The sequence below is a fragment of the Ambystoma mexicanum genome, chromosome 13 (genome assembly GCF_040938575.1).
Source record: "Ambystoma mexicanum isolate Mex_15411 chromosome 13, UKY_AmexF1_1, whole genome shotgun sequence".
Taxonomy (NCBI): Eukaryota; Metazoa; Chordata; class Amphibia; order Caudata; family Ambystomatidae; genus Ambystoma; species Ambystoma mexicanum.
The window spans coordinates 444203955-444230737 of record NC_090938.1 but is presented as its reverse complement, the minus strand read 5'-3'; the positions used below and the strand labels follow the sequence as shown (position 1 = coordinate 444230737).

The 26783-nt window shown below is 40.5% G+C and overlaps 1 protein-coding gene across 9 annotated transcripts in view; it reads right to left on the bottom strand.

The window, feature by feature from the left end:
- ARHGAP27 (Rho GTPase activating protein 27) overlaps window positions 1–26783 on the bottom strand; it is a 785924-nt gene that overhangs the window by 84531 nt on the left and 674610 nt on the right. For all 9 annotated transcript variants that reach the window (XM_069634066.1, XM_069634072.1, XM_069634069.1 and 6 more), the window contains one exon: window positions 10276–10366. In XM_069634066.1, the coding sequence (XP_069490167.1) occupies window positions 10276–10366 (91 nt within the window). The remainder of the gene's footprint in view (window positions 1–10275; window positions 10367–26783) is intronic.

Below are 26783 nucleotides of genomic sequence, written 5' to 3'. Positions count from 1 at the left end.
AAATGGAAGCATGAAATGGACACGTTTGTGGTCTCATCACATGTGACTAGTCGAAAACAAAAGATATTCATTAGAGCCTTAAGCTAAGATAGTGGTGTGTTCACACTGCCTTGAATGTTCCAGGTCAGCCAGCAGCAACAAGGTCAACTACAAATGTAAGACTTTTGCTGATGGCCTACCAATGACAGATGAGACTTTGGGAAAATGGGGAGTTATCTGACAGGATTCAAACACCCAGGTTTCGTTTCACATACGTGCTGCTAAGGACCCAAACGTCCAAGTTTGGGATAGAATGCCAACCAATCAGTGAGGTTGGGGGATAACCCAACATACAATGTTGCAGGAGACAATCCACTGATATTTTGTCCGCTATAATCAGTACTATGTGTTTAGAGGTAGTTGTAAGGAACTCGTGGTGGCAACAGGAAAGACAGACACAAGTGATCACAGTTCAAGGGTGTTTATTAAACTGTATAGGTAGGTTGGAAAAATGCCTAATCTAAACCTAAATCAAAGATGGGAGCAAGCTACAACCATCAAATAATAATAAGGCAATCTTAGTGGCGTCTTGTCAAATAAAAGTGACTAAAAACCTATTGCCAATCCTAATACAAAAAGAGTGTGGGATAGTGGTCACAAGAAAGAAAGTGTTCACAAATGATATGTCAGGATGTGGTAGCTCCCTTCCCCCACAAACAAGACGGGCCTCCTGAGCCCAGCACACTCTCAAGCTTTCCCAGCATGAGACGACTGTTCTGTTCTCAGGTATCAGGACCTTCTGTGGTTAAGTCTCTTTTCTACAAAATGTCTCTTGCCTCAGAGGACCCTATGTGTTAAAAAATGAACAAAAGAAAGTCCTTTCCAAGGTACGTTGGTGATGACTTCACCCCTGCATATCCCTCTTCTGGGCTCAGACAGACCCTTCTTGAATGTTTGCCTCCCTCCGTCGGGCTCACTATGGCATTCACGAGTTTTAATGTCATTTTAAACAATTCACTGTGGACCTCCTTCTGTCGAGTTCACTCATGTCAACACAATGCTCGTTTGGATTTCTCACTTTTCGGGATTCATTTCCCTTATCTTTCCAATGGTTTGTCGGTCAAAGACTTTCGACTGTACAGAGGATTGTGCTAGACCCCTATATGACCACTTTGACCTTTTCCTTGCGGCTCTCCGAAAGTCTTCTGGTATTGGTGGTTTCAACAAAAGGGAGATCAACCAGAGTCTCTCGAGTAAGCACCCACATGGTGCTGGACCCCTCTGCAGCTGGTTTTCCCCTAATTTGTTAACAGTTCTTTGAAGTTATGTCTATAAAGATTGGGCTCAACCTCACCGAGCTGACACTCTTGTTATTGACCAATGCTTAGGTGGTGTGTAGCCGCAACAGTCTTTAGACGGGACTAGAGCCTCCAGTCACCAAAAGTAAAAACAGAAAAGGCTGATGTCCTTGACCGTTTGAGCATACAGTGAGTCGAGGGGAGAACCAATAAGAAACCGAACTGTGTTGAACAAAAGTTGCAAATAGCAAATAAAGGATAGTTCAAAGAACTGAAAAGGATGTTGTCCTTGACCGTTTGCGCATACACCAATATCAAATTGTCCAGTTCGCACTATTAAAGATTAGCCAGATATTACCATGGTCTTTTCTCTTTTAGTGATAGTGCTTCAGTAATAGGACAACACCTGTTTTGATCCTCACACGGGATCCTCTACATAAAGTCACGCCATAGGTTTTACTAGTTCTAAATTCTTTGTGCTGTATAATAGTAATATAATAGTCATTTGAATCCGGGAAGGGGGCTCAGCTAATCAGGTGGCTGGAACAGCAGTTGAGGACACACTGTGTACCACCTGCTGTTTCATTCCAATCAAGGCCCTTTCCTGGCTGCGGCAACAGGGAGCCTCTCCCAGTTGCCTCCCCATGTCACCATCCTCCTCCCCACCCCCAAAAAAATACCATACCCTTCCCCTACTTACCTCTCCACAACTGCTGGGCCCAAGCTTTGGGCTCTGGTCCTGGTGCTCCTCCAGCCTGTGGCTACCATGGAAATGGAAAAGGGTCCAAGTCCCTTTTCCTATGGCAGTGGCCATCTTGTTTTTTTTATTTTTATGGGAGATTGGGCTCTCGCAATAAATATTGGCCAAATGAGGCACATAAAATAACCTTTGCAAAAAACCATTCTCAACAGTTGCCATGGATTAAATATGGCCAGATCTCCAAAATTCTACTCCACAGGAGATCATTTCCACAGTCTTAGAATGAGAGGCCATCAGAGTGGCCTTTATAGAGAGGCTCCGTACATTCCAAGTGAAACGAAGAAGAGCACATTTGGTTTGCTTCATGCGGACGTTCTGCTTTTGCACGTGAGTAGATCAACTGAGCATGATGGAAAAAGTAATGCCCAGATGTGTCTAGGAAGTGACCCATTGCACTAACTGAAAATGTAATCTTGTGGCATCTTTCTAGACCTCACTACCACCCCCTTAGACTTTGAGACGTTTACTGACAAATCACCTTGGTCTACTAATTTGTCTACTAATGTCTGAAGAGCTTTAGGTATCCGTACAAGCAACCCTGGATTGTCCGAGGTCACAGATGGCTCAAATAATACTTCAATTCCCAGAGAAGTTTCAGTTTATTTTTATTGATTTCAGTTTTTAAACACGTATCTACAATGCATCTGCCCTTGCTTCTTTCAATGTAATGCGTGGTAGACAATTGTAAGCACATACAGACATTATTACAAAGAAGAATATCATGTAAGCATTTATGTACTTTGGTAGGTAATCCGTTATATTGGACTACACATTCATAATTTACTTTGAAAAGAAATTACTAAAAATGTTAGTAATACCATTGCTTTGTCTATAATTAAATATGTACTTTCTAATCTTCATTTCTTTTTTAATAAATGCAATTATGTAGCATAAATAATGGATTATTTTTTGCATATTAAGCAAACTCAATTTCTTAGATTATATACCATCACAATGCACACGGGCAGGTACTTTCTTTTGTACAACTTGTCACTTAGAAAAGAATGTGTTCATGTAATGTTATAACAGTAAGAAGAATTGTAAATTTAAATGTGAACATTGACTGTTTTCATATCACTTACTATTAAAAATCTTTCCACTTCTATCTATCCGAATTTTTTCATGCTAGATATTCTTATTAGTATTGTAATATTTTACTGCTACCTGAAATTCAAACCATTTGTATAACTTTACATGTTTATTTTAACATTTTTAAGATAAATAATCAAATTAATGGTTCACACGTAATCATATCATACTTCTATCAGTGTATTGTTTCATGTCATGTTATTATTGTTAAGTGTAATATAATAAAATATGTATCAAACGGTCAACAACAGGTCTAACTTATTTAGTCAGTAATCACACATTTGATATAATTATTGATCTCATCGGGGATGTCATGTATGATGTAATAAGTGATGCCATCATTGTGGTTATACTCTGCACAACAGCGGGTGCATAGTTAAGGTGGAGTTATGATGGTCATCACTTCTCACATCTGCTGAATTTCAAGATTTTTGTTGCATTAAATCATCATATTAACACTTTAGTTAAAGTTTTTCACTGAATTTAAAGGGTATTACTTGCACCAACTTGTTTCCTTGGTACCCACTCGCCATGGGCGAGTGGCAACAGCCTTCAGTTGTGGCCTCTGTACATTTTGCACCAATAGGTTTTTTGGGATCCACTGGCCTTGGCCCATGTTACATCAATACATTTTTCCTCAAACACCCCTTTCCCTCTTGCCTAGTAGTTGTGATCACTGCAGGTGCAAAATAATAAACATTTTAACTCCCTACTGCCGTAATAATTTCCCAGAAATGAATTCAGATTATGCTCATGCCCGCTGTATTTCCCCAATAATGCTTGGATAATAAAAACTCTTCCCAACATCCTCACAGACACTCACAATGTGCCCACATCCTCTTTTCTTGCCCCCTCACTCTCAATTGCTTTCTCCCTCCCAAACTTTCTCCCATTACCTCCTGTCACTCCTATGTTTGTGTGGTGCAGTTTCTTTTCCAAACGTGTTGCGAGATTCCCCAAGTAAGCTGGAAATATTCTATCCATAACTGCCACCCCATACCACCCCAACTCTCCAACTTCACATGGAGTCCTCTTCCCCCCCACCTAAACCTCTAGTCTGATGCAAATAGCAGTTTTAACAATTTCCATTTTAGTTTTCCCCAGGTATCGCGGTGGAGCAAAACAAAATAAAAATGCCGACTTCTAAGTTATGAAAAGCCACTCAGCCTCTCCACTGCAAAGTATAAGGGTTTTCTCTGTCGAAAATATAAAAAATGACTGGACAGATTCAGTCCAAACTAGAAAAGTAAATTACGGTAACGCGTTCACCCAAGTTGTTCCCCATTTGGTCCAAATCAGTCCAGCAGTTTTTGCACAGTAGCTGTTCAACAAATGCCCTTTTTCTCCATGGAAAATTAATGGAAGTAGGCCAATAACAGCGTTTTTTTGTTTTCTTAATAGCTTTTTCATCTTTTAACAAATTTTGCCCACAATTTCCAGTTTGGGGGGCCTGTAACAAACATTTTTATTTTGACAATTTCATCCAAATCATCCAGCGAGTCAAAGGGTATTCGCAATAGAATTTTGGCAAGTCTATGTACATAGGCTTCAACTTCACTATAATATTTTGTGAAAAAACGTTAGTTATGAGCGTTAAGGTGATCAGATTTAATGTGAAAAAAACAGCAACAAAACCTTTGAAATTCAGTGAAAAAAACTTTAAAGAGCGAGTTAATGTGATCAGATTTAATGCAACAAAAACCTTTGAAACTGAGCACTCGCATTTGAAGCAAGTCCACCTTAACTTTGTGCCCCGTTTGCGCCGCATATGGCCACAATGATGGCATCACAGAATTTCAAGGGTTTTGTTATACTATTGTTTCCTTGGGGCCCACTAGCCATGGCCTTTGGCCTTGGCCACTGTACATGTTGCACCAATAATTTTCTTTTGAGCCCACAAGGTTTGGCCTTCGGCCTTGTCCACTGTACATGCTGCACCAATAGGTTTCCTATGAGGCCGACTAGCCATGGCTGTGGCCACTGTACATGCTGCACCAATAGGTCTCTGAGGCCCACTAGCCATTGACTTCATCAGTGATGTCATCTGTGATTCCATCATTATGGTCATACGCTGTGCAACAAGAGGCACAAAGTTAGCGTGAACTTGCTTCAAATTTCGAGTGCTGTATTTCAAGGGTTTTGTTGCGTTAAATGTGATCACCTTAACTCTGTCAACTAAAGTTTTTTAACGGAATTTCAAGGGTTTTGTTATACTATAGTTTCTTTGGGGCTCACTAGCCATGGCCTTTGGCCGTGGCCACTGTACTTGTTGCACCAATAGGATTCTTTGGGGTCTACTACGCAAACGTCCTTCGTCATGGCCCCTGTACATGTTGCACCAATACGTTTCTTTGGGGCCCACTAGCCATGGCCTTAGGTCATGGCCACTGTACATGTTGCACCAATAGGATTCTTTGAGGCCCACAAGCCACAGTCTTTGGCTGTGCCCACTGTACATGTTGCACCAATATGGGTCTGAATAGGTTTCTTTGGGGCCCACTCGCCTTGGCCTTCGTCTATGGCCGGTGGCCAGGGCCTTCCATTCAGGTGATTGGTTTCATTCTGGAAACCGTGCTTATGGAGAAACATAGCATGACTACATTATTTTGTATAAGATGTTTTGTAATATATGGTGACATTACTGCTAGATTCTTCAAAAATAATGTTAATGTTTAATTTAATTTTCAGTCAAATTGATATTAAATGATTCTATCAATTTTGCAATGAATAAGGTCACTACCTTCCACATTGGCTGTAATTTTTCATATATAGTGACTATGTAAATATACCTACAAATAGAGACAGGATGTTTGATATTTCATTTCCCATACGTACAATTTCATAGCATCTTCTATTCAGTAGAGGTTCCTGGTTGCACTCTATTTTTCTTCAACGTGTCAAAGCCCCTATAAATAAGGTAAGGCCGTCCCTGTTGAAGCATAATTTAATTCACGAGGATACACTCAAATTAACCTAAAAGTATGTATATCCAAGGGAGGACAAGGCCACTAAAAAACAAAGGCTCTTTGTCAAAACTACACAACTTTATATAGATTTTCTTTTAACATATGTATAATACGTTTGAGGTGCAGGTCCTTACTTTTGTTCTTTATCGACACTAACTTGCTTTGGTGTCTACAAGATTGTTTTGGGAATATGGTAATGGAATAGTTATCCATGTTTTGTATATGTTTGTGCATAAGTTAAAGGAAAAAGAACAACAATTGAATTGATGTGTTTGTACATCAAACTTGTTATCCTTTTGTAATTTTTAGAATACTTTCTTAGTAATTGAATTTGAAAGAAATGTCTTGGTATATGAAATAAAACACATTTTTATAAATTAATTGTATTGACTATAGTGGCGGTAATGTAGATATAGAAGAAAATTATTACAAATTATTACAATTCACACAAACATTATGTGTGTCATGTACCACAGGGATAATATTTCTAGATAGCGGAGGTACGCATTGTCAGGACTGGCTGGATTATTAACAGGAAGAGTTTGTACATTGAATTAACATTGTGCTTGCCCAAAGTTAAGATGGAGAGAAAGAAACTTAATTTGATTGGTTAAAGGAACAATGATATGTTTGGTTTGCCTGATTGGTGGAGAGGACAATGGGTTTGATTCTTGGGAGGTGAGCAAGATTCTAAACCGCCTTTCATCCAGAGAAATTCAGTGGCTGGTTGTACATTAGTTAAGCTCCTTAAGTAAGGCCTTTTCAGAGCTCAGAAGATCTACCAAAGAAGTAAGAATATCGTTTGCTGATCCAGTTTGAACAAGAAGTCATCAGGTGGGATCGTTCCTTTAAAGATTTTAAGATTGTCACAGTGAACTTTCATTTTCTTTAGAAGAAAACTTAAAGAGTTAACAAATTTCAAAGTCATTTGAGAAAAGAGACATTTACAGTTAAAGTTATTATAAGGAAGACAAGCTTGAAGATAATGCGTAGGAGTTTAAAGTTAATTAACTGCGTGTAATGTTCTTAAAGACTGTTTAATGCGTGCGCGAGCTCGCAAGTCGTTGTTTACGTGTTTTTGAAAGCGCGCGGGTATTCAGAGCGATAGAGCGTGTGCCCAAATGAATTGAGCGAGCGAATTTTAGCGCGTGTACATTTTTAACGTGAAAGACGTTTCATGAGAAAGCGCGTGTTTTGCGATAGAGCGCGTGCCCAAAAGAATTGCGCGAGTGAATTTTAGCACGTGTACATTTTTTACGTGAATGACATCTCATGAGAAAGCGGGTGTTGGTTTGCGATAGAGCGCGAGTCCATTTTGATGAAGCGCGAGTTGTTTTAAACGCGTGAACTGTTTTACGTGAAATACGTTTCGTTTCTCCGCGTGAGTTTGGTAGCGATAGAGCGCAAGTCCATTTTAACCAACGCGTGTTATTTTTATCGCGTTTACGTATTTTTTCACGTGCGAGGGTTTGTAAAGAATCGCATGTGTATTTTAAACGCGAGGACAATTCTTCACGTCTTCTGATTTCACGTGTTTATCGCACACGCTATTTGAGGAAGAAACTATACGTTCTTTGTGTAAATAAAGAAACAATTCACACGCATAAGGAAAGCAGTATTCCAGGAAGTTAAAGAATATTTTTTAATGTAATTTATGCAAATGGAATTCAATACTTCAGAGAAAGACTGCAATTTATGAGAGCATTGAAAACTACATAAGGTTAAAGAAACTTTGAAGCAAGAAAAATATCTAGTCCTGAAAAGGTGTTTGCAAAGGCCATCACTTTAGAATTCTAGAGAGACTTGAGTGGCTTGAACTATATGCACAACACAAGATATATTTACAAGATATTCCACACAGATTAATAGCCTCAAAGTCTTTTACTGAGGTTTAAGAGGTAAAGAGTTTAGAGTTTATTTAGAATAATTTTAGAAAAGAGGTTTTTCTTATCATATAAGTAACCACGTGTATTTGTTTACCACAGATACCAGAGCCTACCAGACGGTTGCAGGGCTGCAGTGTCTCCGTTGTTATTTTCTCCAAATTCCCCTTTCCCTTTCTTGGGGTTTTCAGCTCAGCTTATATTTAAGGGTTGAGAGGTGAACTCCTAGTGAGGGTCTGTGGGGCCAGCATCAGCTCCTGTGGAATTCAGTCAAGCCGGACCCTGACACGCATTTAGATGCATATGCTAAATAAAGGAATAGTTTGTTCAGAAATATTATTGGCCAATAAAGATGGCCAATAATAAAACAGATATCTAAAATATTTTTTTTAAGTCCCTATGTAAAGTTTCGAGCAAATGAAGCTCAAACTTTACAATTGCAAGCACTAGGGGGCATCCATTTTGTGAAATGGATGCCGCCTGTGCTTGCGTTTGCGGCACTAATGAAGCAAAAGCCAGCCAGCTGTAGTAAACAAAAGCTACCATTGGGTGGCTTTTGCTTCATTGGTGCCGGACGCGGAGGACGGGGACCAAAGACTACAGGCAGGAAAGCTGCAGCTGCATCTCGGTAAGTGCTATTTTTTTAAAGGAGCCCGGAAAACCTAGAAATAAAACTGCAGCTTTTAACACATTGTATTTATGTTGGCGGTAGCTTCAGCTTGGAGCACCATGGGCTCCAAGTTGAAGCTACCGCAAACATAAAAACAACTTTGTTGTGTTTCAAAAACGCTGCGGTTTTTCTTTCTAAGTTTCTCAGGCTCCTCCGAGCCGGGGGAGCCTGAGAAACTTAGAAAGAAAAACCGAAGCGCTTTTGAAACACAACCGTTTAGTGTTTGTGCCTGCCGTGGCTATCACTTTGGGTCTCCGGTGCTCCAAAGTGAAAGCCGCTGCAGGCAGAAACACAACGCGGGTGTTTAGAAATGCCGCAGTGCTTCTCACTGCGGCAGCTTTCGCGTGGAGTCGCGTGGAGTCTCCTGGACTCCCCCAACCCTGAGGGAGTGCAGGAGATTCCAAGCGAAAGCTGCCGCAGTGAGAAATACAACGTTTTTGATTTGTAAATGTTGCAGTATTTACAAATCAAAAAAAGTTGTTATTCTGAAAGTGGCAGCTTTCTCTGGGAGTCTCCTGGACTCCCTCAGGGTTGGGGGAGTCCAGGAGATTCCATGCAAAAGCTGCCGCTGTCAGAATAACAACGTTGTTGTATTTGTGATTGCTGTCGTTTTCCAACCACGGCAATCACAAATACAACGTAATATTTTTAATTGGTGCGCCTCAGCTTTTTGCCTTCATTTTACGTTTTCTGTGCTTCCCTGGGCTTGGGGAGCACAGAAAACGTAAAATGAAAGTGAAGGCAGCCTCCTCAGCTCTGCTCAGGCTGCAGTAAACAAAAGCTCCCAGTAGGGGGCTTTTGCTGCTTGTTTAGTCACGCAAATGCAGAGCCGAGGAGGCTGCCTGCAATCACAAAATGGATGGCCCCTAGTGATTGCAATTTTAAAGTTTGAGCTTCATCTGCTTGAAACTTTCCATAGGGACTTAAAATAAATATAGATTTTAGATATTTGTTTTATTATTGGCCATCTTTTTGGCCAATAATATTTTCTGACCGAACCATTCCTTTAAACTCTGAGTGAATATTATTATTCAGGCTTCCCTATCAGTATCCCAATTTACGTCTAGGATGCACTAGAAGTACTGCTTCCCTTTATATCTGTATCTTCCCGGAATAGTGAATGCTCTTTGGGCCTCCACCTTCCTAAAAATTGCTCTGATGCTGTAGTTTGTCACAAAAAACCTAAATTAAGGATTACTTCTTGGTAAATAGCCCTTAATTTAGAGCACAAACTAAATGATGAAACCATGGAACTGTGAAAATGTCCCAATGGCAACCCCACAGCCCATTAAGTGAGGAGATACAGAAGTTAAATACGACATAAAATATTCACCTTGATTAGCGTCTAAGAAATACTACATTCTTTCCACATGTATTCTGAATGAGTGCAGGAATCCTTTTCAATGAAAAAGAATTAGCCACATATGCTTATGCTTCCCAATAATGGGCAAGAGTTTGCATCCTTCAAACCTTCACTCAGCCAATTTCAAATGTATCAGTTGCTTCAAAAGCAGGGATCAGTGGAGCAAACCAAAGCACGCCATCTCCACTGCTCAGGGCCTTAGTTAAGTGGGAACAAACAATATTTCATTGAACCAAAGGTGGAATAGCTAGAACTAAGCATGCTTACCAAACTGCTTGTGGACAGATTTTTGGCTTCCTTGTAGAACGTCAAAATTGAGCCCTCCAAAACAGTCCATGAAGGGCTCCAATTCTTTTTCCTGTAAATTTTAAAAAAAATATATATATTATAACTGTTAAAAGGAAACGATCAAACTAAAACAAAACAATCATGCTTGTATTTTGAATGATCAAATAATATAATATTGATTGTGTGCATTTATATGCCTTATCGAAGTCAAGAGATAAACTACTCTAGATGAGTTTTATTGGGGTTACACAACAAAGGGATTAGAGGTTTGACTCAGCCCATGCATTAGTGCGTGCAATTTCTCAAGCTCTGCAAATTCGTAGGGTTGTGGCTCTCAGTTCTTCTCACTCTCGTAAAACACATATGCTGCGTTAGCAGATAAAATAGTGACTCACACTGTCTAATATTGTATAGTGACCAAACACTCCTCTATTGTCTCCTAGTCTTCCTTGGCAGGTGCTGGGATTGACGAGGCCAGGCGTCAGACCTCTAGGACTTGCTTACCAGGTATACACACCCGATACACTAAGGTATTCCCAACTAGAGCTGCGCCTTGGGATAACCTGGGTAGCTGGGCCATGGATATAAGTTAATTGTCCCCTCCTATTTGTAAGCAGCATGGAACTCAACAATTGGCTATTGGTTTAAGTCTCTGGTTCTTAAGATGACCTTTCTGGCGGAGGCCTTAAATGTAGCTGCTCTCCCTTCTCCTTCCTGTATACTCCTCTCCACCACCTCCTTGCAATTCTTGCTACTTCTCCTCTCCCTTCACCTTCCTCATCTCCATTGTATGCATCTACTCTCAGTCTCGTTCATCATCCGCTCCTCTTTTCCTCACTTTCTCCCTTCCACTCCATGATGATTTTACTCTTATTCCTCACAACCTCTACACTGCTTCCAATCCCTATTGCCCGCTGTAAGGATATTTGGCATGGTACAGCACAGAGTACAGCACTACTGCACAGGTAGCAAACAGCACAGAGTACAGCACTACTGCACAGGTAGCAAACAGCACAGAGTACAGCACTACTGCACAAGTAGCACATTTTTTTTTTTGCAGCACCACCACAAGGGTGCGGTGCATTGCTATATGGGTTACCAGATTAACAAGGAAAGACAGGCTATTCAGTCAAAAACGATTTTAACATATAAGATGCAAATCTATTTTTACAGTTAAAAGCACACGTGCTCATTTAAAAATGCACACTATTTTTCACCTGAAATGCCTATGGTGCGAGAGACACATTTGAAAATTAACAGCTAACCTATTAACCATTAACCTGACTAATAAAACCTTATTTAACATAACCCACTAATGAAATGTGTTCTCCACTGCAGAATTAGGCATACTCTGAAAACCATTTAAATGTGTGTGCAGATTTTTTTTTCTTCTCTTCTTTGTCTGCTTCTCCGTGTTTTTGTGCACAGTAACTGCAGGAAGAAGGAAGTCAGATTTGCAACAATTGCAAATGTATAAGCGAAGCTATTGTTGAGAGTAGGAGGATGAGAGATGATGGATTTCATTGGGACACGTCATACAGAGGGCTGAGATGAAAGTTTTAGTGGGCAGTATCGGGGAAAAAGACAGGCAGACATTTTTCTGCACTACTGGGGAGAGGACCTGGCTGTGGGACTCCTGACGGAATGCAGATCCCTGAGTCCTGCTACAGTCAAGATTGTGCAGTCGAGATTGGGGAGAGCTGAAAGAAGGACCTTTCCACTGGCTGAGGCATTCCTATCTGCAAAAGCTGAGAATTCCAGGCAATGACCCCGGTTTGAGAAGGCAAGCGTTCCTTTTTGCTGGAGTTAATCCAAGGGAGCCACATTCACAAAGAGAACAGCCAAAGAGAACAACTAAAAAGATAAGGTAATGAGAAGTGTGGGAGCTGAGTGTGTACGGTAATATGCAGTCAGTGTAGGATTCCTGTGCATGCCTTAATCAAATGCTAATGTTGCAATTTGAGTTCTGTTCTCCGCCACGCTCTTCGCAGTGTGTCATAGACAATGCTTTTACTGTACCATTTTATTTATTTCTGTAAAGAATGAGATCGTGTTTAAATGCAACTTTTATAATACAGAAAAATATTTGAAAACAGACGGGTGGTGTATTTAATATTTACCATTACAATGCCGATGATGTGGGGAGATTTTTAAACAGTGCAATGGTCATTTTAAGACAGATGTGTGCATGTCAGAATCAGTATGAACAGTTGTGAGTGACCGTAGCATAGCTTGTTGGAGGTACATGAGCCAACGGGAAGAGAGACTCTCTGAACATAGCTCCCTACCGTATATAAGGTAGTGGAAATTACCACAAGACTACCATATATAGCTCTCTGTCGTAAATAAGTCAGTGAGTTCGCCCATGGTGGCACACCATCACTATTACTGAAAAATGTGGTCTTCCTAAAATGTAGGTCTGAGGTCTCTCTAGTGATCACACGAAAAATCTAAGCAAAGATAAGGGATTTTGGACATTGGGGCCACAAATAAAACAAGGGAATTATGCTCACCAAAATGCCACCAACCGCGCCTACCAACCACGTATACCAAATATGCAGGTCTGGGTGCTGAAATAATGCATGTCCATTGTATTATTGTTGCACATGGCCAAATCTGAATACAAAGAGTGATTATTGCTAAGTTATTTTTCGGCGGTAATAAAATACCGTCAGGCCCCAAATCTCCACAAAATACCCTACATATTTATGGTGCGTTGCAGGCCGGGAAAGTGATCATAGAGTACCTACTGGGCGTGGCAAGTGTGTCTCACACTGCCATTTGCACATTAAAGGGAACCCATTTTATAATAGCAGTGTGCCACTAAAAACGAATTTCAGAATGTCACAAAGGGAAACCACATTCTCAGATCTAGTGCAATATTTAGAGGCAAAGTTATTTGCACATGGGAATTGGTCTTCGAATAGCACGTTAGAATGGAGTAACCGCATTCAGGGTGAGGTGCAGAAAGAAAAACTAGACAATATTCTTGCAGAAGGCAGCATAATTCAGTTCTGCCTTACAAGATTATTGAATGCAGCCGATAAAAGTGCAGAGAAAGACTGTTTAATACGGCTATGCGGCAACATATGGTTTATTTTAAACAAATCCCTGCGAATGCAAGAGAATGATACTCAGCTAATTAACAGGTTAAAGACTGAATTAGAGGGGGCAAGTAAAAATCAGGAAATGTTGAGAGCAGAATTGGATGTATGCCAAAAAGACATGCAATTAAAATGCAGAGACTTTGATACTCAGTTATCCAAAAGCAAGAAACAATTTGAAGATAGTGAGCAAGAATTGGCACACTTAAAAGCCTTAGTGGATCACATTAGGCAGGATAAAGATGAGGTTGTTTCAGAAATGCAGATTTTACAAAAAGAACATTGCGAAAAAGAAGGTGATCTCCAGAGTGCAGAACAAGAAATGATTAAAATGATTCAAGAAAGAGACAAGAGAAATAAAGAGTTCGATGAATGCCAAATGCAAATGTGCGATATGCAGGAGGTGATTAATAAAATGAGTGATGAAAATAATTATTTGCAAGATGAAGCCAACAGACTCCTTAAAAAGTGTAAGGACTTAGAACAGCAAATGTGCATTCCCAGGTCCCAGGAGAGGCGGCAGGGTACCACATTCAATGGAGTGGAGGTGAATTCTAGCTATGCCCAAAGAGCTAGTGCCCCAGTGACTGGGCCGGTGACTGAACTTGGTTGCAGCGCCCTTGGGGGATTTGATACTCCCATTGGGGGCAGCCACCAATCTCATACACCTGAAAACAGGATTGAGTCACAAAATAGTGCAATTCCATGCATTGCAACAAGTAGCCCCATAAAAATAATGAAATCCATTAAAGCCCTGATCAAACCATTTAAAAAGGGAGGTGAATGCTGCATTGAGGATCACTTAGAAGCGGTGCATGACATTTTTAAAGCACTCCAGATACCTAGGGAACAGTACAGACAATATTTTCATTTAACTTTAGATGCCCCGACGGCCAGCATCATAAGGGGATTAAATGAACAGCAGAATATGACATGGCTGGAGTTTGAAAAAGAAATTAGGCGTCATTTTTCTCCTTTTCAGTCATTGCAGGAGGCAAAGAAAGTCGCGTACACAATTACTGCTGGACCCAATACATCCCCTCGCCAATTTTTACAAGACTTAAAAAGAGCATTCTCTCGCTTTGATGTATCTTTTGACTCAAATTCCAATGAGTTTAAAACCGCATACTTCTATGGGCTACAGAAAGACATCATATCCCAATTGGTCCGTGAATTTGACCGTGACAAGTCCCTTGAATGGATTGTACATCAAAGCACAAAGCTATATGAGGTACTCTATTGTCAGGGTAGAGAAAGTGATAAAATGAAAGATACCAGGCCTAAATCTAAAGAACCCTCAGCCACAGTAATGGAAATCAGGTCAGCCAAAATGTCCCTTGAGTCTGCTCAAAGCCAAGGTAAAAATAATGTGACACCTGAACAAAGGGGTAATCAACAAAGATCGCCATTTCCTGTACCAATGTTCCAAACACATGATCCTAGTAATAGAGAGAGCTACATCAGCCCTAGATATTTAGGGGATAGACCCCGGGTAGGATATCGGCCTGATATGGCAGGTATGAACAATAACCAGAGACAAAATCAAGATCAAAGAAATGATGGTCCCTACCAGTCATTGGGGACACAGAGCAGATTTGATCCCAGCACCATGATATATGGTAATCAGGATAGGCCCCGATATGTGGATCGATTTACTGATAATGGAAATCAACATAGGGGCCAGTACCCACAATCTGAGCGACAGGACATGAGGCAAAACGTGAACTACAATCCACGCCAGTACAATGATTCCCCACCAGGGGACTATAATCAAAGGATGGGTGCAACCCGCTCCCCTCCACAAATGAATCAAGAGTTCAGAAACCATCCCAACCGACATCAATCACCTGAGAGGTATCAGAATAGATCCAATCAGGGGGAAAACAACCAATATCGACCTAGGCCACAGAAAGAGGATCCTAGAGAGATGGAAAGGTTCCAGTGCCTTGAGGCCCAAGTGAAAATGTTAGCTGAGCAAATAGGAAAGCTCTATACAGCGCAAAAACAACCTTCCAAAGAGGGGGCTGATGGCCATAGCAATGACCGGGGGGCTTCCGAAAAGTGACTAAGTACTCATGATAACTGCAGTGCCAAAATGACAGATTGCTCTGATATAATTTTGCATAACAACTCTGAGATGACTAATGGATTAAAAATGAAAGTACCAGTAAATGAAATTGTGATAGAAAGTGCAAATACTTCTAAAAAAGAGGTACGGTTTAACTTAGAGCTAAATAAAACAGTAAAGATTTGCACAAATGAAAAAGAAACATTAGGAATTCCAAAAGAACAAAGGAACAGATTTAAGAAAAATGACTCATGCATGGGGAATACCAGTGAACAGGGAGTAAGTGGGGATGCCATAGCTCCTTCCCTGGGCAAGCAAAACAATGACCAAACACAGACAGAAAAAGGAAATACTCACAAGGAGGGTACAAGTCAATCACCTGAAGAATTCTTTGAGCCACATATTTTTGAAGAGGCTGAAAGGGCTGGTATTACACTAAATGATCACAAATGCACAGAATTAAAAAATGACAAATTGATGAATGATGTTGTTACACATGTTCAGTTGGAAGGTTGTAATGTGGTCTCTGATGTTACCCAGATGGATGGGCGAACAGTGGCCACACTCCAAAAAACCTCTGAACATGGAGAAATGAATAAAATATCTCGCACAGAAATGGGTAAAAAGGAGGGAAAAATGTCTTTTCATTTACCAATGTGCTTAGCCAAAAGTGAAAAAGATCTGAGAAAGGTGAGCCCTGAAATCAGTAAGAATTCACATTTCTTATGTGTATTAGAGGAAGTTGAGGACAGATATTATGCACCCATCACTGTAGAAGAAAAATGCCACACCTTCGCTATGATTGACACTGGCGCACAGGCCACAATTATGTCCAAGGAGCTGGTAAAGAGTATCAATGAAGGGAGGCCTCCACAGAGTCAGATCACAGTGAAGGCAAATCAAGGCCCAGTGCATAACTTTAATGGGGAGGAGGTGCCCATCATAGGTGTAACTGAGGTTGACATAAAAATAGGAAAGCACAGAATGAAACAAGAGGTATTGATCACATCTATTTGTGAAATTCCATTTCTGATGGGGACAGATTGCCTGAAAAGATTGTCTCCTCTCATAGATGGGGTGAATGGAGTGCTGTGGTCATTAACCAAAAAACCATTGAGGCCTAAGAAACTAAAATCACAAAACAGCAATATAAATGAATGTCACACCGTTGCCAAAACAAATGATGCTGTGGAGGTATATCTCCAGAATAGCTGCATACCTAGTGTCACTGTTATATTAATGTGTCAAGACAAAATGCAGAGCGACAATGAAAAACTACCTGTACAAATATACTTGGACCCAAGGAAAGATTGGCAGACTGCCATAGATGAGCACACATTACGTTTCTATTTAAAAGAGAAAACATGCAAACAGAATATTGCTCCTAAAACAGATTCAGAAAAACACATTACCACTCTGGCAGAAATACACATGGAAGATGAGCAACCATGGGTTCATGTTGGTATAAATGATTATCTTAAAACAATAAAAGCCACTTTAGCACTTGAACATGAAAGGAGTTTCATTAATGAGAAATTGTTGCAAAAAATGATGGAGAGGGAAGAAATCCCGAAATTTAGGATTAAAAACCAATATGTTTCTGGGTTGGACAGTCCAGACTTTGAAAACCGAATTGCAGGCAGATGCATGCTTAAAATTAGCATTGGGCAGAAAACAATTTACCATAATGTATGGATAGTGAGTGGAGCACAAAATGAATTTTACATGGGCAATGACATCATGCACAGAATGTGTATGGTGTTAGATTTACTTAATCAAAAAATATGGTCACGCCTAGGTGGTCCGGCACCTGAATTTGAAGACAAAAGAAGGGCTTATCATTGTGCACAACTGGTTCCTTATGCAGTCGAATTACAAATGAGGAAAAATACTATTATTCCTGCATTTACAAAACAGTTTGCAATAACACTGAAATGCAAAAATGTACAGCAGATGAAAGGCTCTGATGCATTTGTATGCCTGAATGAATCCATAAAACAGCAAGGCCTGGATTATGAATACATTCCATTGATAGACATTGGTGAGGGATCTGTAAAAATCATGGTAAATAATAAAGGTTGTCAGGATATTCATTTAGAGGAAAACTCCCCATTAGGAATGGCCATACAAAAATCACATTATACTGCAGATTTAAATAACATGGTGATTGGGAATATTCCTGAAAAATATGTAGATGCCAAGGGCGAGTTGCCAGAACACCTGGACTCTCAGCCCAAAGGAATATTTAAAATTCATTCTGTGTATCCTTATGATTCAAATGAGACAGTGTGCTGCCATCAAGAGGATTGCATAATTTTTAATTTAAATGAAAATGAAACAGGAAATCAGCCCATTGAAGTGGAAGCTGATATGCCAAAATATTTAAAAGTGGCAGCTCTACAAAAAGACACAGCCACACAGTTAGAGGAAAGCGCTGAGATTCCTTTACCAGAAGAGTTTCCAGAATTTTCCAAAATGGTAGAAGAGCAGATCTCCTTAGCGGATGCATGTGACAGCGATAAGGATAGAGACGACCTGAGGGAAATATTTATGGAGTTTAAGGATGTATTTGCAAAAGATGCTTATGATTGTGGTTTAACTGATTTACATGTGGCCACACTACCAGAAGGTTGTAGCAGAAATCCAGTGTTTGTACGCCAGTATAGACTACCGCTGGCATGTTTAGAATCATTGGCAGAGATTATTAAAAATTTGGAATCACGGGGAATAATCAGGCCCATTCATAGCACATCCAATACGCCTATTTTAGGTGTGTTAAAGCCAAATGGTCAATGGCGGCTGTGTGCAGACTTAAGAGAGTTAAATAAAAGAGTACCAGTATCTAGATGGCCACTACCATTCATTGATCAGGGCCTAGCTCAGATACATGGTTCAAATGTATTTACCACGTTAGATCTCACATCTGGATATTGGTGTGTGCCATTGGCAGAGGAGATACAACACTTATTTTCCTTTACATTTGACAGGACTCAATATGCCTGGCTTAGAGCTCCGTTCGGGTACATCAATAGTGGGAGTGAATTTGGCATATTTTTGAGAAAGGCCATGCCGGATGCAGCGGAAAGAGGAACAATAGTTTATGTGGATGATGTCCTGATAAAAAATGAAAGCCTGTAAAGCCATTTTGATGAAATAAGACATGTGCTTGGCCAATTGCAGAAAGCAGGCGCCAAAGTATCTTTGCAAAAAGCACAATGGTGCAAGAAAAAAGTGAACTTTCTAGGGCATGAAGTGACTGAACGTGGGCTAAATCCACAAAGGAAGAAAATAGAGGCCATACAAAGATTAAAAGATCCTAAAGATGTGAAAGGAGTAAAAAGTTTATTAGGGATGACAGGCTATAACAGAAAGTTCATTGAGAATTATGCAGAAATCACTCAACCATTGACTAAACTGCTTAAACTAAATACTCCCTGGAGATGGGAAAGAGAGCAGTCTGATGCAGTGGCTAGATTGAAGGAATGTCTTGTAAAGGCACCATGTTTAGCATACCCCATAAAGGACAGGGATTTCTTTATAGAAATAGGTTTTTCTGAACATTGTATGTCAGCAGTATTATCACAAAAACACGATTTGAATCACAAAACCATTGCATATGCAAGTAAGGCATTTTCCCAAGTTGAAATGAGATTTAATGAATGTGAAAAGGCCCTATTAACCACTGTGTGGGCGCTACAACATTTCCGCCCCATTGTTCAGGGAGAAAAGGTGATTATTGAAACAAATCATCAACCTTTGCAATTTTTAGAGAGTAAAAGAATTAGATCAGGCAATCTAGCGCAATCCAGAATCACTTCATGGACGCTGGCATTACAAGGTTTTCCCGTAGAAGTGAGATATGGACAAAATAAAAAGAGCCCAATTGCTCAAGGGTTAGCTGACTTACATGATTGTGCAGCTGAACAAATACCAAATGAAATGGAAGTGGAAACTAGTTTGCAGGAATTTGAACAATCATCACACAAAGCTTTTGATGAAAAAACATGCAAGGATTTACCAACTGTATATGTGGATGGTTGTGCTTTTCACATTGAAAATGACAGTAATAAACAGTTAGTGGCAGGAATAGGAAATGTCTGGTTGAAATGTGAAGGCGTTCCCAGTATAGGGATGAGGATTGGAGATAGGAGCAGTCAGGTGGCGGAATTGGCAGCCATCTATAAAGCAATTGCTACTGCAGTTGATAAAAAGTTCAGTGAAATTGTCCAGGTGACTGATTCTGACTATGCACGGAATAGCTTTGTGGAGTATTTGCCTGGTTGGAAAGCAAGAGGCATGGTTACATACAACAAAAAGCCACTTAAACATGGAAAAATGATACAAGCCATAGACAAATTGGTGTCAGAAAATAATTTAACAATATACTGGAGAAAAATTCGTGGGCATTTAAAAACACCAGGAGAGGATAAGGAGGGAAATGATAAGGCAGACCATCTGGCTAAGATTGGGGCTGTGATGGGAGAATTGCTACCTATTGATTATTTAATGGGTGAAATACAAATTGATGCAGTCACACGTTCTAAAGCACCAAAGGAGGTAGATCAACCGGTGGTGCAGTGGAGCCATGACACGCCAGACCAAGATTTGATTGAGGCACAAAAGAATGATCACATTTTGGGAATCTATTATAATCATTTGATAGATCCTGAACAAAATCCTTTAACAGAAAATGATTGTATGGGAAAAGAAGAGTTGAGGGTGTTATTAAAGAACAAAACACGAATCAGATTACAGGATGGACTCATGATTAGAGAGTCCATAACAGGACAAATACAGTGGGTAGTACCCCTTTCATTCAGAGGACTGATGCTACACCATGCACATGATGCCATAACTGCGGGCCATAGAGGTTCACAAAAAACATTAGAAATATTAAAAGATTATGCTTACTGGCCACATATGTCCCAAGATGTGGAATTATATACTAGAGGATGTCTAGTATGCGCCCAATTTAAACCTGCTTCACCAATGCATAGAGCACCATTGATGAAAAGAGGCCTAACTCTCCCATGGTCAGATTTGCAAATAGACTATGTAGGTCCTTTAAAAAGGTCGAGCAGGGGACACCGTTATATTTTGAGTGTGGTATGTTTGATGTCGAAGTGGATTGAGTGCATTCCTGCACCAGATTGTAGTGCGCAAACAGCAGCCACATTGCTGGTGAACCATGTGTTCTCAAGGTTTGGGTTGCCACAAAGAATTGAGTCAGACAGAGGAAGTCATTTCACAAGTGCTCTAATGAGTAAGGTATGGCAAATACTAGGTGTGAAAAGGAAACTACATATCGCATATCGGGCGGCGTCTTCAGGTACAGTTGAAAGAAGCAATAGGTCTGTTGTGGATATTTTAAAGAAATTTGTGACAGAAGCAGGTTCCAGCTGGGATTTGCGTTTACCATTGGTTTTGATGGCAATCAGGTCGACTCCTGCCAAAGCAACAGGTGTTAGCCCCCATGAGGTCTTAACAGGTAGGAAAATGGTGTTACCACAACACCTACTATACAGAACACATGAGCAAACCCTTGTGAGTGCATCCACAGTTCATGAATATATTGATTAACTGAGGAGACATTTGCAACACGCATTTGCTTTTGTGCAGAGAAATCTGGAAAGAGCTGCTGACAGTGCAAAGTCATATTATGATAAAAAGACATCAGTAAAGGAATACAGTGTAGGGGATCAGGTGTACAAGTTTCATTTTGGAAAAAGTAAACAGAAAAATTCTAAATTTCTAGCGGCCTGGCAGGGGCCATTTCGAATTATAGATAAGGTCTCTCCTGTAGTGTATAAAATTTTGAAAAATGAAGGTGAAACAGCAATAGAGCAGTTTGTCCATGTAAATCAAATCAAACCATGCCATCCCAGACATGAGATCAGGCAGCTTGAGCATGTAGAGACAGATAAAGTCCCTTAAAAAAAAAAAGGAGAAAATAAGTGGATGTAGTCAGGAGGCAGTGACAAAGAAGTTAAAAAAAAAAAAAAAAAAGTTGATCGTTATGATGGCACATAAACACTGTAATATATGAAAAAATATATAATATAAATAAATAAATAAATAAATGCACATATAATGGAAGCTCATGGTTGGTGTGCAGAGAGAAAGTGTGTTAAATATTGAATATCTGCTTGTTTTCTTTTAACTTGTGTTTAATTTCAGAAAAAAAAAAAAATGAAATATTTTTACCAAGCATGTTTTATTTTTGGCAAAAGGATGAAGTTAGTATTATGCTATGTACTTAATTTGTTTATTTTCTATTTTGATTTAGACAATTAACATTATTTGGTCGGAGGTTTCGAGATCAGAGCCCACGGGAGAGACGATGGAGTCCTGGAGTCCCCTGGATGAAGACCAAAAGATGCCTGCCTCCAGGTGGAGGTGAAGACAAAATAACCGGAATGCCAAAAGAGATGACTGCTGTGGATTCAAGATTGCCAAGATGAAAAAATACTCGAATGAACCGAATAACATCGCAGGTCGGGACATACCAAAAGAGACAAAACAAAAGTTCCGGCATATGAAGTTCCACGTATTTATTATTTTAATTATTTATTTTAATTTGTTATATTAATTATTTGTTTTAGTTAGTTGTTTTATTTCGTTGTTTTTAATTGACTTGGAAAATTTAAACTTAAAGTAATGCCACTTCCACTGAGAAGACAAATGTGGAACATTTTATGAACTGATGGACTCAGATGAAATGTTGATTGCAAATTTTTCATTGATGCACATGAATATTCATTTTGTTGGATTGCTATATTGTAAAAAAAAAAAAAAAAAAAAGAGAGAGAACACGTTGTTTTTAGGAATTGGCTTGGATTGTAGCCAAGTTCTAAAAACAAAAGGAGGGTATATGTAAGGATATTTGGCATGGTACAGCACAGAGTACAGCACTACTGCACAGGTAGCAAACAGCACAGAGTACAGCACTACTGCACAGGTAGCAAACAGCACAGAGTACAGCACTACTGCACAAGTAGCACATTTTTTTTTTTGCAGCACCACCACAAGGGTGCGGTGCATTGCTATATGGGTTACCAGATTAACAAGGAAAGACAGGCTATTCAGTCAAAAACGATTTTAACATATAAGATGCAAATCTATTTTTACAGTTAAAAGCACACGTGCTCATTTAAAAATGCACACTATTTTTCACCTGAAATGCCTATGGTGCGAGAGACACATTTGAAAATTAACAGCTAACCTATTAACCATTAACCTGACTAATAAAACCTTATTTAACATAACCCACTAATGAAATGTGTTCTCCACTGCAGAATTAGGCATACTCTGAAAACCATTTAAATGTGTGTGCAGATTTTTCTTTCTTCTCTTCTTTGTCTGCTTCTCCGTGTTTTTGTGCACAGTAACTGCAGGAAGAAGGAAGTCAGATTTGCAACAATTGCAAATGTATAAGCGAAGCTATTGTTGAGAGTAGGAGGATGAGAGATGATGGATTTCATTGGGACACGTCATACAGAGGGCTGAGATGAAAGTTTTAGTGGGCAGTATCGGGGAAAAAGACAGGCAGACATTTTTCTGCACTACTGGGGAGAGGACCTGGCTGTGGGACTCCTGACGGAATGCAGATCCCTGAGTCCTGCTACAGTCAAGATTGTGCAGTCGAGATTGGGGAGAGCTGAATGAAGGACCTTTCCACTGGCTGAGGCATTCCTATCTGCAAAAGCTGAGAATTCCAGGCAATGACCCCGGTTTGAGAAGGCAAGCGTTCCTTTTTGCTGGAGTTAATCCAAGGGAGCCACATTCACAAAGAGAACAGCCAAAGAGAACAACTAAAAAGATAAGGTAATGAGAAGTGTGGGAGCTGAGTGTGTACGGTAATATGCAGTCAGTGTAGGATTCCTGTGCATGCCTTAATCAAATGCTAATGTTGCAATTTGAGTTCTGTTCTCCGCCACGCTCTTCGCAGTGTGTCATAGACAATGCTTTTACTGTACCATTTTATTTATTTCTGTAAAGAATGAGATCGTGTTTAAATGCAACTTTTATAATACAGAAAAATATTTGAAAACAGACGGGTGGTGTATTTAATATTTACCATTACAATGCCGATGATGTGGGGAGATTTTTAAACAGTGCAATGGTCATTTTAAGACAGATGTGTGCATGTCAGAATCAGTATGAACAGTTGTGAGTGACCGTAGCATAGCTTGTTGGAGGTACATGAGCCAACGGGAAGAGAGACTCTCTGAACATAGCTCCCTACCGTATATAAGGTAGTGGAAATTACCACAAGACTACCATATATAGCTCTCTGTCGTAAATAAGTCAGTGAGTTCGCCCATGGTGGCACACCATCACTATTACTGAAAAATGTGGTCTTCCTAAAATGTAGGTCTGAGGTCTCTCTAGTGATCACACGAAAAATCTAAGCAAAGATAAGGGATTTTGGACATTGGGGCCACAAATAAAACAAGGGAATTATGCTCACCAAAATGCCACCAACCGCGCCTACCAACCACGTATACCAAATATGCAGGTCTGGGTGCTGAAATAATGCATGTCCATTGTATTATTGTTGCACATGGCCAAATCTGAATACAAAGAGTGATTATTGCTAAGTTATTTTTCGGCGGTAATAAAATACTGTCAGGCCCCAAATCTCCACAAAATACCCTACACCGCCCTCCTCCCTTTGTCGACCTCTCCATTATCTCACCTACTATCCACCTCCTGCTGGGCCTTTCTCTTCTACACCTCCTGCTCCTCTCTCCTCACCACTCCACCACACTCTACACGTACTTCTCCTGCACCACTGCACTCAAACAGCAAACTCCTACACTTCCCTGTTGAGGGGCCTGCTAATGTACCCGTGCGAGTACAGGACCAGGACATGCGTTTTTGTGTGGGATTAGTGTCAGCTGTATGTGTTACAAGTTGGCATGGCAACTGGGTAAGCACTGAATGAACCACAATCTCCCTGCCTTTTCACCATTGTGTGGTGGACTGCTCCGCAGCTCTGCTCACTTAGATGATAAAACAGTAGCCTGCTATTTTGAATTCAGTTTGCCTGTGGCTTTATTGGGCCTGCCCTTCTCCCAACCTCAGAATCTCTCTACATCTAATCTTGTCCCGATACCCTGGGCCTCTGGAATTGTGGTGAATGGGCCTGGGATAATGCACATGCGTAGAGTACACAATTGCATGTCTCTGAAAACGCATTTTAGAATGTTATAGGGCTTGCAGGTTCACATGGATGCAGGTGCATGAGCAGCTTACTCTTCATAACCCCTTCTTATAAGATACTTGGGTGACAGCCAAGTATTTAGGGGTGCAGAGGCTAGCTTCAGGAGAACCTAGGAGAATCGCACATGTACTGCTTCTGGGGCAAATTTCAAGTTGTTGATGGCAGTCCTCCAGAGTCCCACCAAAAACATCCTCTTGCCGCCCATATGTGACCTCGTCCCAGGCTTCATACATTGAATTGTCTTTTGACACTCCTAATTGGTGGTATTGTTACCTAAGGCAATACCACTCATTTTAGTGACCTAGGAAGAATGAAAGATTGATACCAACCAGCTGGGATTTTAATTTGTGATGCGCAGGACCTTGGGGAGGAGGAGGACGGACTTCATCACATGTCGCGAATTCTCAACAGGCTACTGTGGGGGAGATTTTCTGCTTTGTATATTTTTTCATCTATTCTATTCGGAACGGCATTCATTTTATAAATATCCTTCATGACAATGACGGTTACGGCACTGGAACATCCAAAATCCATTAAAAATGTGCTGTCGTGAGTGCAATTTCTCAAGCTCTGCAAATTCGTAGGGTTGTGGCTCTCAGTTCTTCTCACTCTCGTAAAACACATATGCTGCGTTAGCAGATAAAATAGTGACTCACACTGTCTAATATTGTATAGTGACCAAACACTACTCTATTGTCTCCCAGTCTTCCTTGGCAGGTGCTGGGATTGACGAGGCCAGGCGTCAGACCTCTAGGACTTGATTACCAGGTATACACACCCGATACACTAAGGTATTCCCAACTAGAGCTGCGCCTTGGGAAAACCTCTGCCGACCCCCTCCATTCTGGCAAACTGCTGCCCTATCTCCATCATTCCTTTCCTGGGCAAAATCTTGGAGAAGTTGGCTATCTCTCAGCTGACCCTCCAAACTGAGTCCATTGGTTGGCTAAACACACGCAGCCACAACTAAAAGACACGTTGAAACAGGTGACAACGTTGTTCATTTTTTTTCCAGGATCATGTATTGCTCACTTAGCTTCAGCGCGTGTCTCTGCACTTCACATGCCGCTATTTCCACGAGTGCAGTTATCTTCATTTATTTTTATCTTGCTTGGTCACCCGGTGTTCACGAAGCACGCAGAACATAAGCCGCATTTCACATACGGAACGGAGGCATAACATTTCCCGTAAACGTCATCACGCTGGCAATGTTTTTAATGTCGGTTCCTCAAATATATATTCCCTTCCGCAATCACAGAAGCAACTTATACGCAGCTCGTAACATTAACGAACAGGAACACTCATGAACCCAGAGTTCGCAGCTTCACTGATGCGCTCAGAACATTCCATTTCATCATCACTTTAAAATATTCACTTCGCAGTGCAGATCTCGGCCGTTACATTAACGGTGATAGCAGGGCTCCGATTCACGATATTTGGGTGGTGCGCAGAGCAGGAACATTTTAGCCCATGTGCCAACACTGCAATTCTGTTAACCAGCTTGCCCTTAATGTCTGGAAGTAAACATCATCTCTGAGTATTCATACTTTGGTGCGGAGAATAACGCACTACCCATCAGTGCTGCGTATACTCTCACAGTACTTTAATAGCAGCTGTATACAAAGCGGAATCTCAATCCTTCCATAGCCCTGTAACACAGCAGTAGCAGTGGGCAACCCGGCCCTTAGTTTAAACGCTGCTGCAAACCCGCAGCCATGCTGCACAGTACCTTAATTGACAAGGATGCTCCTCAAATGTCTTGCCGGCTGCCTGCCGTATAAATATAAAATAGCAGGGCTTATACCATGCGCAGGATGATATTTGAAGTCATCTCATGAAGTCATCTCACATGGAAGCTGGCACTGGGCTGTGCCACTGCTGGGCTCATCATGGACCTCTGCCAAAAGCATTTATTTTTTTTATGATGCCAGGAGTCAGAAGAATTTTCTTCAGTGGGTCCTTTCATCTTGGGATGAACAGGCCATGTATATGAGTTTAGCAGGAGCCAGAAAACACCTGCTCATCCCATCCTCGTCGCCATTTGTAGTATCAGGGATGGTAAGAAGACATCTGGATTCAGGTAAGGCAC